The sequence below is a fragment of the Mastacembelus armatus genome, chromosome 4 (genome assembly GCF_900324485.2).
Source record: "Mastacembelus armatus chromosome 4, fMasArm1.2, whole genome shotgun sequence".
In the NCBI taxonomy this organism is placed as follows: Eukaryota; Metazoa; Chordata; class Actinopteri; order Synbranchiformes; family Mastacembelidae; genus Mastacembelus; species Mastacembelus armatus.
The window spans coordinates 26919420-26935635 of NC_046636.1; the positions used below are offsets into that span (position 1 = coordinate 26919420).

The 16216-nt window shown below is 44.9% G+C and overlaps 1 protein-coding gene and 1 long non-coding RNA gene across 2 annotated transcripts in view; one reads left to right on the forward strand and one right to left on the reverse strand.

Annotated features, from left to right (window-relative positions):
- The window catches only part of insrb (insulin receptor b), a 72067-nt gene that overhangs the window by 9841 nt on the left and 46010 nt on the right, over nt 1–16216 (forward strand). Inside the window, exon 2 of the mRNA XM_026304820.1 lies at nt 11947–12495. Coding sequence (XP_026160605.1) covers nt 11947–12495 — 549 coding nt within the window. The remainder of the gene's footprint in view (nt 1–11946; nt 12496–16216) is intronic.
- Nucleotides 900–2824, reverse strand: LOC113129086 (uncharacterized). The gene is made up of 3 exons (XR_003295573.1): nt 1958–2824; nt 1261–1303; nt 900–1147 (listed from the first exon to the last, which is right to left on the reverse strand). It is a non-coding gene; the product is annotated as an uncharacterized LOC113129086 (long non-coding RNA).

Sequence of the window (16216 nt, forward strand, 5' to 3'; positions counted from 1 at the left end):
ACCAAACCACTATCACTGATTAGGGATCAGACACCCACAAGAGTCCTGCACGAGTCTGGCAAACTGCTCACCACCACAAACACTGCACTCCCACTTCTCCCACTTTCACAACATGTAGCGCCACACGCTTCGCTTCATCCTCACCTGCGTCACAGTCGACAGAGGGGAAGGTGGAAACCACCTGCTTTACAGAAAGCGCCTCACCTCTTAATTCCTCTTTTGCCTGCCATAGTCGCCATAGAGCCACCGGTCATGAAATGAGCTGGCTGAGCAGCAAATGTAGACTTTTAGTCTTCGAATATGCTTTGTATGATTTTATCACAGCTTTTATTAACTGTTGACTGTTTTTATGAACTTGTTTGTTTCTTTACTTCAGGAGTGCAGGGAGATTTATCTGTTGAACAGGACCGTTTCATCCTTGGCGTTGATTCCTGCATAAAACACCCACTAACACCTAGCCTGGTACATGCTGGCTATTCTTGTTAAATCTGTTTAAAAAAGACACCTCTAATATTTATGCTAACCAACATCGGGACCAACCAGTCAACCAAGCAGTGAACAATGGAAAGGCAAACTTTGTAGATATAGACAGAAGCATGATTGTGCAAAGGCACATGCTAAAATGTATACAGGAACTGATTTTACTATCCAGTTTAACAGGATGTTAAAATATGCAACATAAGAGACTTAATTAATCCCTGAAGGAACATTCAATTACATTATATTAACATTGTTTTTCTGAGCTATGTCAGTGTATTTTGAAAATCATTGGCTAACACAGAATTCCCCAAGCATTTTGCAAAAATAATCCTCAGACAAGCAAATTGGAAACTTTTACCAAACTGCACAGCAGATTGTAGTTTATGTGAATCAGTTTTCTGGCCAAAAAAACAGCAGGGCTTTACAGAAATGAGCATGGAAATGTTGGTATGGAACAGTCTATAACTGCTGAATTGGCTGATTTCTTCACACTTAACTAAAGGGATAATTGCATTTTATTGATTGGTGCCGCTCACAGAACAAAGTTGTAGTATTGGATACTGATATGACTTTAGAATTGGTGTGGAAATAGTGGAGGCTTAAACTTTCAAAGCTGAACAAAATCAGTGATGGTGTGAGGTTCATCCAGCTCTACACGTCGTACGTTCTGGGAAAGAAAAGCACGTGAGCAGAAGCATGAACATCAGTTACGGCACAAAGTAGATAAATGTTATTGGATAGTTGTTAGTGTGTGTGTGTGTGTGTGTGTGTGCGCCTCACGTGCTCTTTGCTGCTGTAACAATGTGTAACTGGCCATGTCATGCTAAACAGGAAGAAAACAACCATCAGAACAGACTGGAATGAACAGAGTGTCCCGCTGTGGCAGAGTCAAAATGAAGAGCTTGCACCCACAGTTTACGAAGCATTCCCGTTCACCTCCGATTACAGGTGGGGGTTTATTTAATCATGCCTCGGTCCTAAATGACAGCGTACAGGACCACAGTGGTCCAGGGAGGGGCAGGGGTGAGGTAACAGCCAGAAGCCCTTTGAACGTTAGCGTGATGTCAGTATTGACAATCTTTTGGAATCTGCAGAGGGTTTTTGTGGAAAAACAAACAGCAGAGCAGGGAGTATTTGTGCATGTGTGGTTCTTGATAGCACGTCCAGAATGATGTCAGTGCTTAATAATATCAAATCTAACAGTAGAGTGGCGTTGAAAGACAGAGCAGTGAAAAGGGGTTTCTGTGGAGATTCATAACACTTCTGTGTTCTGGGACGGAGCCACTGGAGCTGTGGGTACAGGCCTGAGCAATGGAAAAGGTAGAGGGAGGGAGAGATATGGAAAGAAGCGAGCAGAGAAGCTGTGTGTGTGTGTGTGTGTGTGTGTGTGTGTGTGTGTGTGTGTGTGTGGTTTTCCTGCAGCAGCCAGTAAGAGCTGGTGGTCTAACAGCGCAGACAAACGGGCCATTAAACTGACCTGGCTCCGCTGCTCCTCGTCCCTCCAGATTCCCCTCTGCTTCTCCCTCTTTCCCGTCTTGGTTTGTCAACACTCCCAGCATCAAATCCGCCCATCTCTCCGTACCACCACACTTTCTCGCTTGCTTTCCCATCTTCCATGCTCGTAAACTTGTAAACTCTTGATTCCTCTTTAAAGTCTCTGACCCCCACACACACACACACACATATATTATATACATACACATCGCACAAACAATTGGAGTCTCGTTTCAAGGCAATGAAATTATTTCCCCTCTGGGTGTTTCTCTTCGTTTGCATGAAATTTTGGATTCAGCTGTAGCTCATAGTTGGCAGCCTTGCAGCGATCCGGTCAAATCAATAGGATTTGCTATGCTTGGGATGAGCTCACTTGTCCATTCACCACACGGGGAATACCTCTGCTAAACTCCTAAACTGTTACAGCTGGAGGTTAACGCTGCATTGTCAGAAAAAGCTACGGTCTGGGCAGCTTTCCCATCACTGCCGTTGTGCTCTTGCTGTCCTGCCCGACTCCCTCTTGGTCTTCATTTTTCCATTCCGAGCTTAGTGCTGAAGCCCACACCGCAGTACTACAAGGAGCAGGACTGGAAAATGTGTCTTCACGGCCACCGTTGTAGAGGCATTAGGAAGGCAGACTCTGGAAGGAGGAAGGAAGAAGGATTGCAGAAGCTGATTTAGCAGAGCCATCAGACAGGCGTAGCTCATCCAGCTTCATCTGTAGCTCTGGTTTGTGGGACGGAGCGGTGGTGGGGCCGGGCCCTGCAGCTGCTGCCGTGTGGCTGCAAGTCAAGCAGGGGAACCGGGCCCCGGCTGCCTCCCTCCCAGGCCGAGGCTCACCACACCAAGACGCCTCACCGCACTGCACTCACTAACGTGGGAAGATGAAAAGGAACATCAGATGTTTTTAGTATTACTCACTCTGTGTGTGTGTGTGTGTGTGTGTGTGTGTGTGTGTGTGTGTGTGTGTGTGTGTGTGTGTGTCTGCCTGCCTGCCTGCCTGTCTGTCTGTCTGTCTGTCTGTCTGTCTGCCTGTCTACCTATCTGTCTGTCTGTCTGTCTGTCTGTCTGTCTGCCTGCCTGCCTGCCTGCCTGCCTGCCTGCCTGCCTGCCTGCCTGTCTGTCTGTCTGTCTGTCTGTCTGTCTGTCTGTCTGTCTGTCTGTCTGCCTGCCTGCCTGCCTGTCTGTCTGTCTGTCTGTCTGCCTGCCTGCCTGCCTGCCTGCCTGCCTGCCTGTCTGCCTGTCTGCCTGTCTGCCTGCCTGCCTGCCTGCCTGCCTGCCTGTCTGTCTGTCTGTCTGTCTGCCTGCCTGCCTGTCTGCCTGTCTGTCCGTCCGTCCGTCTGTCTGTCTGTCTTCTGCACAGTCCAGCCGCAGTTGATTACCTGCTTCTGTTTTCATGGTCTCTGTCTGTTCCCAAATGCTTCAAGTATGTCAGGAATGCTGCTCCCCCCAACATTTGTTTGGAGCACCACCTGGTTCAGCCGTTTTCTAAGGTGTGGCCAGAAGGTTTTAGTGTTTTTTATTTTTTTGTTTGTTTGTTTTTTTTTTTATTTGGTTTGTGAATTACCAGCTGTCCAACTGAGGCCTTCACTTGATCAGTTTATTAAAGACAGGAACCACGTCTGTTGCAATTTTTCATGGACTGAGGATTTTCAAATCTTGGGATTTGGGTCTTGTCCTCTTCCTTTTTCAAGCATATAGTCAGAACAGGTGTGTGTGTGTGTGTGTGTGTGTGTGTGTGTGTCAATCTGCAAAATTACCTTCCTTTAAACCCCTTGTTCTGTCATTTGAGTTTGAACGTGGGTGTCCAAAAAGGCGTGTCTTAGCTCATCGGCCTCACATGTGAGACATGTTTCACGTAGCGGGTATTTATTTGGTGATGGGCTTGGTTGACCTGGACTCCAGGGATCGGTTTCTATCAGGGACCCTGTCACTCTGTCCACACACATTCTACTCTTCCGCTCCACCCCTACCTCCTGGCAGCCTTGAGTCCAAGGTTGAACCAAGCTCACCGGATCAAGAAAATAGTGAGTCATTGTTTTTTAAAAACAAGCAACAGTGACCTGGCGCCTCGTCTGCCCTCTCCACTTCTTTTTCCTCATTCTTTCTCTCAGCTTATGGTTTGTTACTCTGTCTCCCTCTGTCTGTACCTATCCTTCCCTTCTCCTTCCCTTCTCCCTCCCTTCTCCTTCCCTTCTCCTTCCCTTCTCCTTCCCTTCTCCTTCCCTTCTCCCCCCCCCTCGCTCCTTTGCCAGTACCGGAAGGTAGAAATAAGGAGGCGAGCCAAAGTCACCAGTGTGATCTGATTTAGGCCTCTCTCTTCTCTTGGCCGTCTGACAGAGCGGGGCCTGCGTGCTGCTCTTTTCTACCCGCTTCAATCTGCCACAGCCTGGCCCTGCGCCACAGCTGTAACAGGACCCAGCGTTGTATATAAATAGGCTCGGGCAGCTTCCCTTGCCATGCTCCTCAATGGGAGGCTGAGGCAATGGAGGAACAGGTGCTCCAACACACACTCCCTCTCCCACTGCTCCGTCTCCCCTCCTAACCCCCACCCCCCAACCTTTATCTGATGTCCTCAAATATGGAAGTACAGGTCAGCCGCGATGCATGTGTTAGCTGTGATTACCTGTTATATCACACAGTCGCTGTCCACTCTTACTGTGCACACGATTTAAAAAAGTATTTCCCGTGTGGTTTAATATCTTGGCGCCCAGAGCCTATTTCCACCCTTCAGGCTGCTCCGCTCTCTGTCTTTCCCTGGCTCACATCGTGTTACTTTGGTCCTCAGCTCTCTTTGTTTTTGAGGTACAAGTTGGTACATGTTAATCAAAATGCCTCTCATGCAATTTCTCAGCATCATTTTTCATTGTAGAAGCCACAGCTTGGCAGTGGGCTCACAGGGAGCTGGCTTTACTTCTCAGGACTTTCCACGACTATATTAACAAACAAATGCATTTTTCCACTGGCAGTCCACTTGGCACCACGGCTGCATTTCCTCTCTCCTGGGGTTTGTTCGGGATCTTAGCTGTTGACAAATTTATAATCAGCCGATCACCTCATCGGGGGCAATGTGCTCCTAAGCTGACAGGGAGAGGAAACTTCTCACAGTCCAGAGTTAGCTGCCACCTGGTTTCATGCTGGACAGGTCTGGTTTCACGCTAAGCTAACATGCGGCTGCCCGCTGCTACAGTAAAAGGCAGAGGCAGGCCGGTCCGCGAGCCACAGAAGGCTCCACTCTCACCTTCTAAAACTGCCAGCGATCCACTTGCTCACTGCCAGCCAGCTACTGTTAGTCGATGCATATTAAATTCTCTGCAGGGAGCACAACTCTAAAAATAAGAGAAGAATCTGTCTGAAATGGTAGCTGCACTATAAGTGAGGCTGCAGCTGTGGGTGCTCACTGAACAGTGGGGATGGCACTTACTGTCGGGGATAGCGGATTCACCGATCTGACCTCAGTTGCACGGGTCATGCTCAGGTAAATTCTGAGCAGAAATTACACTGAGCTTATTCTGTGAGCAAATTCTGCAGGTAAATCATGGGTGCTGATCACATGAAATTTTTCTGATCACACATTATTGATGATGAATGGTTGCCAGTATTTTTATGATCTAAGCAATATCTGCTAGAAGGAGACAGAAATAAGGACACAGGGTTTTCTTTTTCCCCAGATCGCAGCGTTGCAAACACACTAGATAAACCTCAGTCTTCTATTCCAGAGTCTGTGATGATGTTTTTTTTCTCATTTCTCAGCATATAGCTTCTTCACACTGTGGCTGGACTGTCTACAACAGGTAGTAACTGTGAGCCTGGACGCGTCTGAACCAGGGATCGAGGCTTATAACTGAGATCTGTTCTGTTATCAAGGAGATGGAAAGTGCTGGAATTTCTTCAGACATTGATGGGAGAGAGATGTTGACCATTATACATATGATACTGTGTCATTACACCGCATGCATTAATTAAATCCCATGTCTTGGATGCAGCCTTCACTCTCAATAGTAGCTGTATTCAATGGGTCCATGAAGAAGGAGCCCAGCATCAGTTACAGCAGCCAGGCTGCACAGGTCGCATTGACAGTACAGACGTTCTGCGTCAGGGCAGAACAGGATATTTAGTTTGAGCATCAACATTGCGATGTTCACATTTGCTGGGGATGCAAAGTAAGACTGGGTTCACACAAATATTTGCCCTGGGTTTTAACAACAGATGAGGCTGCATCAGTGAGGGCGTGTTGTTTCATGAGAGACACCGAAATCCCGTCCAGGACGTCCAGTTGGAGGAACAGATTCATGTGTTCAAAGCTCATTAGATGCCAAAACACAGCACAGTGGTTTGCAGTAATCATAGAAATGTTCTTAAGACTCTGGAAAGTTATTGCGGTGGCTACTCTTTTATCATTTGCTGTGATGATCCTGAGGTGAACGGCGGAAAAACAGCATTCACTTCACAAAGCAATCAGCCAAGAATGAGCGACGCTCGGTGATGGAAAATAAAGCTAATAAAATTCACTTTTCAACACTAATGCAGAAAGTAAAGGGCCTTAATTTAGCTTCAGACTTTTCAATGAGAGAACAAATGAGAGAAATAATCGTTATATTAAAAGCTATAAAGCCAAAAAACAAAGCTGCTCGTGGGCTTGTAAAAAGTGCATTCATCTGTTGAAAAGTTTGAGAAATATAAATTACAGTCTTGTTTAATTCAGCATTAAGTCTATTCCCATGCTGGCATATTGCCTTGTGCTCTGGTATTGTTTGAAATATTAAGATATTATTCATACGCATCTTGTGTAAAATAACATTAAAGCATTGTGTGAACAACAGAAGCTGCTTCCTTCACTTGAGCAGTTTGGGCAATTAATTCAGTTAATGCCACAGCGTGAATGTGTGAAAAGCCCTCACCACTATTCAAGCAGCATGCATGGGGACGACTGTCTAGACGGCATCTTCCTGACGTGTTTTCATCAAGAGAGCTGACATTTCTGAGAATGCAGCTGCACACGCATCAGAAATCTTGTTTTTAATTCTGAACCATTAATTTGTTGACGTGCTCCGTCTCCAAGCTGTTTCCGTTGCTGTTTTTGTTTGTCTGACACCCCACTATACCTCCCTCTGCCTCCTCATTTTGTCGTTCCTGCTGCCAAATTAAGTGTCAAACAGAGAGGGGAGGCGGGTGGACGGCCCACATCTCTCCTACAGAGCTTTGCCCTGTGGTACAGTACGTTCCAGTCTGTGCTCTCTTATTCCTTTCTCTGCTCCTCTGACACAAGCCTTCATTCCCGCCTTGTTATTGTAATTAAGAGCTCCTGCACAGCCAGTGAAAGCACCACGCTGTGTCTTTATGGGTGGTCCTCAGTGGGAGGGTGGGCTATAAAGGGGTCACAGTCATTGTCCACCCGTACACACAGTGTCTGAGTTTATTTCTTCAAGACTATATATGAAGCTTCAACCTGGAGTAAGTTAAAATGCAAGTTAACGTGGTGTAGTCTGGCCATCAGAGCCTTTTGTTTGACGGTTTCCTTTCTCGTCGCAGAAATGAGAAACTATGCAGCAGGTGTTTTTCCGTGCACGGTCAAAGGCTCCGTTTGTTTGAGTGGGCTGTGGGTGTGTGTTGCTTGTCATGTAACGGGGTCCCTAGCAGGCCTCCATTCATGCATGTGATCTCCAACCGTCCTGTAGGTCCCTTACGTCACCCTGCGGTCCAGCCTCGGCTCAAGTTACACTTTCACTCGCCTCCCCTCATTTTTCTGCCCACCGCTCTTCACCCCTTTTTTTTTTTTCCTGACGACCCGTTTCCCTCTCAGTCTCTGTTCTCCCTGTTCGCTCTCTTTGCCTCCCCTGTGTCCCCAGGCTGCTCCAAAACCTGGGAGGAGATGGCTCGTTATTTTAAAAGGCAAAGTGGTTGTTGCAGCCAGCCCCGGACTACATAACAGCCCTTCCTCCACTCCTCCACTCCTTCACTCCTTCACTCTCCCCTCTTCACCATCTACCGCCCTGATGACCCACGCCCTCCCCCTCGCCCCGTGCACACGTCTTCCTCCTCCTGTCAGTTGAAAACAAGACTCCATTTTGCAGAGAGGGCTCCCAGCAGCATGGTCTGCTGCTTCTTCTCATGGCCAACTATCATTTCTTTGTGTCAGCGATAGGTGCCCTCCTTATTATTTCTCATGAGCAGTGGGAAAGTGCATGCATGTAAAAAAAAGCTCACTCTCGTGTCCTCTTTATGTGTCTTGATGATCGTCGTGGGCAGAGGTGAGTTGTTGCACTCTGGCCCTGCTGGTGTTGCGCAATCTAGTTTGTTATGTTGTTGTGTTGCACAACAGGTATCTGGTTTGTGCTGCAGGCCGGCCACAGGTGGTTGGCCTGTAGACCTGATAGATGTGTCCAGGAGATAAGGCAGGAGGGGCACAGAGGTGTAAAGCTGCTGTTATCACAGGGAGTAACACCAACAGCCACACAGCGGAAGAAGTCGCATGTTTTTGTGTTTTTAGTTTCTGTTACACTCTGTGTCCAATAAAGAGGGTGTGGCCAAGGCGAGTTGGCTCGAGTGCCTGAATAAATTGTTGTTGTTTCAAACTTTGCGTTATCTGATGAGATGCTAAACAGCTGAAATAGATTTATAGACTTATTTTATTGGTTGTTTTTGGCTGCCTGTAAAGCTAAAGTTGAGCAGTCTTGGATCCCGCTGATGTGGATACACTTGAGTACTGTATTTACAGGCTTTGGTTTTGAGTACTGGGCCAGGTGCTCAGTTTGCCTTAGTAGTCCTGCTACATAGTGAATGATACACAGACACAGTGCTGTGGCCTCCTTGTGGCTGTCTGACCAATTCGATAGCGGACGGTTGAATATTTAAGACTTTAGTGGAAAATAATACTACGCCCCGAAATGAACTTCACATGACGCAGGGAACACAGTCAACACGTGCTCGTACGAATTGGTGCACTGTGCAGCCCCCTAATTTATTATCATTTATTTTACGACTTCATTACAATAATTCTTTAGATTTACACACTGCTGCCATAGCTTCATCTTCCATGTAGTTTACCGCCACATGTTGTCAGTCGGTTTGGGAGGACGGACCCCAAGATGAGTGTGAAGTCAAGTCTCTTATTACTTCTCATGTATTTGTGATCATTTCATCATAATTGTAAATGTCATGGTACTTTTTTCATTCTTTTTTTTTTTTTTAAGTTCTCCCTCGTGAAGAAACATTACGTCTTTGTTGTTTTTGGATTCAGACTCGGAGCTTCTTCCTCCTGGAGTCTGGTGCCTCTGTGTGTAGGGACACGTTGTGGTCTGACCTTTAGATCTCAGTTTTGTAGAAGAACTCATTTGGATATTCAGGCTGATACTGACCGACCACTTTCCATAATGTACAGAGAAATACAGCTACTGTCTCACCTGTGCAGTTAAATTAATTAAAACTTTTCTTACCGTGTCATGTAAGAACTAATCAACATACTCTCCTACAGAGGTACAGTTTTCACATTTATATGTTTCCTGTATTTTTCTCTTTTAATAAGACGAGTGCCAGTGTAGACCCAAACATCCTTAATACAATGAGACACGCTGTGATCATTTACATGGATGTTTCAGTTTTAGTTTTTCTGCTCAGAGCCTGATAGTTTCTTCCTAAGAGGACAAGAGGTGACCATTTAGTCCACAAAATGCCAGCATGCAGTTAAAGTATACAACATGGTTTTATTTGACAGCGTGCTGATGACAGGCTTCACTGGTGGCTATCCATCATACAAAGTCACTGAAACCATTCCATTGATGTGCTGCTGGTCAGAGTGTGGATTGTTGACATGTTCAGTCCTGCTAACCATTAACAGAAAGGGAAGTTAATAGGTAGCTTACATTTGGGGAAAGGACCAGGGCCAATAAGAGCTAAAAGAATCTATGCAGTCCACTGCAATAAACGTGACTGGTTTTCTATTTTGAAATGCGTGTTCTCTTCAGCGTATGTGCAGCGTGGTAGTGGGGAATTAAAGGTGATAAATGGGGAAGCAAAAGTTGGTTTTTACTGTTAAGGTGCAATAAATATACAGAGTTGGACTGGCAGGTGTATGTCAGTATCATTGATTGACCAGGTGTCGGATCACTTGCATCGGAGAAAGTAGAGGAATATTTGTTTCTTGTAGTGGAAATGATTTTGTAACATTGCATTAAAACCTTGGATTTCAATCCAAGCACGTTAGTTGCCTTCCATAACGGCTCCAATGGCTGCCTGTATGGTTTATTTGGTACATGAGTGGTTAAGCCACAAATGAGTGTTTTATGTCTTCCTCACTGCCGGTGTGTTTAATGAGTGTGAATGTAAATAGCTCTGTCGGCACTGCAGACTCCCTGTGTGCATTTCTGCAAATGATTCTCTCGTTTTTAACACCATGTTCAAACATCTTCCGTTGCCTCACTGTGTCGAGCAGAAAATCATATCTGTGCCATTTTAAACAGCGAGGCTGACACTTCTTTGACTCGGTGTTTGTCTGGTCAAATTTTAGAGTAATCAGGTAGAGGTGTGTTTCTATGTTGATTGGTAGCCTTGGAGAGAGCAGTGTGTGTCAGACCTCTTACAAAGCATTTCAGTATTACCCACATATAAATATAAAGAGAGTTCCTGTTGTGGCTTTGGCAGCCATGTTTGATGGGGAAGTGTTGTCCCCTTGGTAACTCTGTAAACACAGGCTTTGGAAAAAAACTAACCAAAAACATCATTTAGCTTTTTGATCTGAAACAACATAGTAGTGGAAATGTTGCTTTCGCTGTTTTTACTTTACCTGCTGTAAAATATTTCAGGACTCAGCTTCTTATTCTTTGTAACAAGCAGCAGCAGCAGCGTAGTGTTTGTCTCTCATCTTATCCTCCCTAAAGAATTCTCCGCTCCTCTGATGTGTCTTTGTGCGCATGCATCTGCTGCTCCAAGTGTGTGTGTGTGTGTGTGTGTGTGTGTGTGTGTGTGTGTGTGTGTGTGTGTGTGTGTGTGTGTGTGTGTATACGTGCTAGTGTGCAACAGCTAAAGAGTATGAATGAGCATGGATAAGCATTTTGCTTCGAGGTTAAATTTCAGTTAACCCCTTCATGTCGGCTTCATTCACATCAGACGCTGCCTTACAGTAATTTTCTCTCTGCAGAAGACACTGTGTGTGCGTGTGTGTGCGTGTGTGTGCGTGTGTGTGCGTGCGTGTGCGTGCGTGTGTGTGCGTGTGCGTGCGTGTGCGTGCGTGCGTGTGCGTGCGTGTCTACAGCCAGTCACACTGAAGAGGGGGCTTGAGTGAGGCGGTTTCATGAATGGCGGTGCTCCACTTAATGCACGATACTGGTGGTTTCATGGCTTAATTGAGAAAAACAGTTTCTGTTCATGTTTGTATCCAGTTGTTTTAAAACTGTTGCAAAACAAGGATGAACCTTTTGGCTGTTTGGTCCATTGCTCTAAGCCACAGCAAAGCTCACTACATACACGCAATTAAACACAAATTTACATGTACTGCATTTCCATTAGGGAGTGTAGACCAGATATACTAAAACAGTCAATCTGTTTATTTAAAAATATAAAGAAAATATCCTGTTTCTCAGGTCTGTGGATTTGCTGCTTTATCTTCTGAGGACGACAATAAACTGTTTTTGGATTATAGATGATGAATATAATCACTTGTTACAGCTCAACTTGTTGCATGTTACAAATCATGAGCATCGTTTGCTAAAGTCTCCAGAATGATCCATACAGTGAATCAACACTGAGTCAGAATTTATTACTGGGCTATTAGTTTTAGCTTCTTGTACCTAAATCAACTTAAACAGTTTCAGACGATCTATGTTGATGAGTAAAGTTTTTTTATCGCTCTATCTATGTGTTTATTTGGCAGCTTTCAGGTAAAGGTTATTGATGTATAGTAACCTTTAATGAAATGTTTGTTTAAAACATAATAAAATAACTAACAACTTGTTGTGCTCCCGTCTGTCCTTCCAGTCTGCCAGAGCATGGACATCCGGAACAACGTGACCAACTTCCAGCTTTTGGATAACTGCACCATCATAGAGGGCCACCTGAAGATTCTGCTGATGTTTAAGACCAAGACCGAGGACTTCCGAGGCCTCAGCTACCCAAAGCTGCGAGTTGTGACCGACTACGTGTTGCTGTTTAGGGTCTATGGCCTTGAGACCCTCAGCAATCTTTTCCCAAACCTGACGGTGATCCGTGGTAACAACCTCTTCTTCAACTACGCTCTTGTGATTTACGAGATGTTGCAGCTGAAGGAGGTGGGCCTTCATAGTCTGATGAATATAACCCGGGGCGCCGTGAGGATTGAGAAGAATCCAGACCTGTGCTACCTGGCCACCCTAGACTGGTCCAAGATCCTGGACTCTGTGGAGGACAACTTCATCATGCAAAATAAGAATGAGAGGGAATGTGGAGACGTGTGTCCGGGCACAGCCCAGGGTCAGACCATCTGCCAGCAGAACACCATCAACGGACACTTCAGAGGGCGCTGCTGGTCCCAGAACCACTGCCAGAGAAGTAAGTGTATATGTGTGTTGATGTGTTGGTCCCCTTACACCAGATGGGGAACATAAACACCGTCAGGTATTAAAACCAGCCTGACACTCCCCAAATTAGAAAAGACTGATTGACTTTATACATGAAGCAGTGGAAAAAGTTTGGTATTGATTGGTTGTTGTGTGCACACATGATAGTTTAGCACCTTTCCAGAATCCTCTATGCTCCATCACAAGATGGTTTCATTATAAGAGCATTCATCACACTTCAACATGATAAAACAAGGAATTTCTCTTTGCATCACTCCTCACTGGCCTGTTTTGGTCACATTAAGTCCTGTGTATATCATAATTCCTGTGCTGGGTCTGTTTTTGTTGCCCATTGTCACATTTTGCTGTCGAACTTTTTCCACTTCAGCATCAGTTGAGGCAACAGATGTTTTCTTCCCAAATGGTTTATGTAGTGATTTCTATGGCGGGGGGGGGGGGCGGCTGCTCCTAATATCAGCAACCAGGGGTCGTGGACACAGCACGCCCTCTGATGAGCACTCATTGACTGGTGCATTGTGGGCAAGCGATCTGTAATTACAGGCTTGGGATCTACTTAATGTGTAAAATGACTCAACTGGATTGTGGAGTCAGGGAACTGCACAGTCAGAGGTTGGCATTATGGGAAGCAAATGCACTGAAGTGATGAGGTAAGAGTGACAGGGAAAAGAGTATAGTACACATGCTTGTTAGAAATGCTACAGATTTCCTCTCATTGTTAGCAGGATAAAAAGCTGTTTGCTTGCTGCTGCAGCCAGTTGCCAGTCAGTCTGTCTTTCCTCACCTCCCATAAACACAGAACGGCTTCTATTGTAAGACACACACAGAATGGTTGTTTTATTTTAGGTTTTGTTAAGGTGATTATAGCTTGTGTTGTTTTTTCTCTTCCCCGTGTCTGAAAGAAAGCCCAGTGTTCAAAGCGTAATGACCTCTGCCATGTTTATACTTCGAACATCGACTGCTGCAGCCCACATATAATGTTGGCTCCTTCTGTCAGGAGAGTCTTACAGGAAATGGTTCTCTTTGTGTCTCGGGCTCCATCTGTACAAACACATTGCCGCAGACGTTTTACTTTAATGAAGTGGACATTATCTGTGTTTTAGCTCTTCCATGTTTTTAGTGACAATTTTAAGTCTTTCTGCTTAAAACTAATAGTTATCCTGAATTTAAGAGAGCTCTACGTTGTTTAAATCTTAGATCTTAAGATTACCACAGAGCAGAGAGGTGAGACATTATATTAAACATAGAAATATGATTTTACTTTTCAGTTATTTGTCAAATATTGATAAATACATAGCGTGGACTTGGTTTCAGATGAACAGCCCTGAGCATTAGGGAGAGGATTGCTGACTGATAAACAGGAGTGTGTGTGTCAAAGACCCTGCTCCTGTGCGCTCAGGTCTCCTTCTGCTTCGGACAGAGGAACAGGTATGGCACTTTGCTCTGCGTCATGTGACATGCACCAGTTAAGATCTGTGTGTCACAGAAGGAACCATTTCTAGAAAATGATGCAACGGCTTTCTGCCCCTGCAGCCGGGGGGAGTGTGTGTGGCCTACGCACAGGGATACACACAGGTTGAGTCCACCTGTTTGAGTGTCTATTGGATATAATGGTACCAAAGTGTGTCCCCACTCTTGATGAGAGTTGCAGTTCCACTTTGCCAGATTGACACCTTTTTAGCAGACAGCAACCAAACCTGATACCTAAAAACTGTGTTCTTCTCAATAGAGAATAATACACAATTATACAGTTTTCTAAAAGCAATTGTAAAAATAACAACAGTACAGGAATATTAACAGTGAGTTTTGTGTCTTTAGTATAAATTTATTATGCATCTTAAAATTATAGTCACGCAACAGAAACCTGAAATAAAGAGCAGGTGCAATGTGAACTTAAAAGAAGAGAAATTTGTTGTTTCCCCCAGTTACTGAGGCCCAACACGAAGTAACCGAGGGTTAACACTTGGTTTTGGGGTAGAGGTTAGAAATAGGGTTAGGTCAGGCTTGAGATTAGACATTTAGTTGTCATGGTAAGGCTCAGGAACTGGATTATGTCAGTGAGTTTCCTCACAAAGATCGAAGTACAGTTGTGTGCGTGTGTTATCGTGCATAATGGAGTAACATTAGATAGCACATTAAAGTTTATGAGAGTGGAAATTGTGGGATTGTTTGTGTTTTTATAGAGTTCCAGTTGCCTTAGCTAAGTGCCAGGGAAGAACCTGCATTCCTTCTGATCTTCCACGTGTTCCTTACAAGCAGGAAGATCACTCTGTGCACATACAAGCACCTGTGCACCAAGACTTGTCATGTATTACTCCCTATTAACATGTGTCCAACCTGGCTTTGGTCAAGCTCACCTGTACTGCAGTTTTCTAAGCTTGTATGAGGAAAGCCAAGTTTATTTATCTAGCACAGAGTAATTCAAAGTGCAGAAATACAAGACAAGTTAAAGTACATATGCAAAAAATCAAAGCAGGAAACAGCAACTAGTAAAAAAATGAACTTGAACTATAAGCTGTTTACTATATAGAGGGACTACTATAAGTAGTTTATTAGCATATTCGATGAAGGGTGGTAGTATTCTTTGCTATCACTGTATTATGGTATGGAGCAGGACATCAGAGTGAATTGCTGCCAGGCCTACATGTCATTCTTCAGTGGACCCTGCTCGTGGACGCCCCCCTGGAAAGCAGAAAATGACGGCAGGTTAAATTTGCCAGTGTTACAAACATAGGAGAATAAATTAAGAAAGTGAGAGAGAGTACATGTATAGATGGTACAGGGTTATATTTACAGATGGCAGACACATACTCAGGCAGATTGCAAGTAGAAAGCTTGCACACAGGGCTGAGGACTGGATTTTTAAATGAGCGGTAAAGAGAGAAAAGTACAGATAGGAAGGAAGTCAGGGTAATACTCACAGATGAGAGAATGAGGGAATGGGAACAAACAGTCGATCTCCTGTTTAGATAAGGCTCTGCCTGTCGCTGAGGCCTGGCACACTGTGTTCAGCCTGACACACGCCAGCCAGCACTGTGTTTGTACAACTCACACACGCAAAAACATACACACACAAGCAAAGGAGAGAAATCTTTTCAGGTCGAAGTTCACTTTGCCTACATGCTTTGTTGTTTTCTGCCATTGTTTTCAGGCACCGCACAAACAGAGTCACAGCTTCACCTCAGTGACAAAAGCCACACAGGGAAAGTTGCCTCCCTCCATGACCTGCACCTCTTTCCCTCTGTCACAGTCACCCAGGCTGAACCTCAGACGGTGGGTGATATAAAAGGGCCAGTGTGTGTCATCCCAAATGGCTTAGTGACCCTCCTCACGGTCAGAGGTGATCACAGCGTCAGCAGCAGGGATAGGAATTAAATTTTTTGACATGGACATTTGAAGGACATTTAAGAAAACTGCTTTTGTATTAACCCAGAGAGAGACTGCAGGAGCAGCTGATAGAGACTGTAGGGAGAGCTGAAAATGAAAATGATGGAATGGACCTTTTTATTCCCTGGGAGTGCAGGAAAAAGCAGGTTGAGACTTTACATCATGTAAAAAGTTTGATAAATGGTTGATTGGGAGTTTTGAAGTCTTATAAAACAACACCCATGTCTACGTCGAGAGGATTGTTGCTCACTGTAATAAATGCTCAAGTCCATATGGGCTAGATTTAATCAAATGTATCTACACTTATA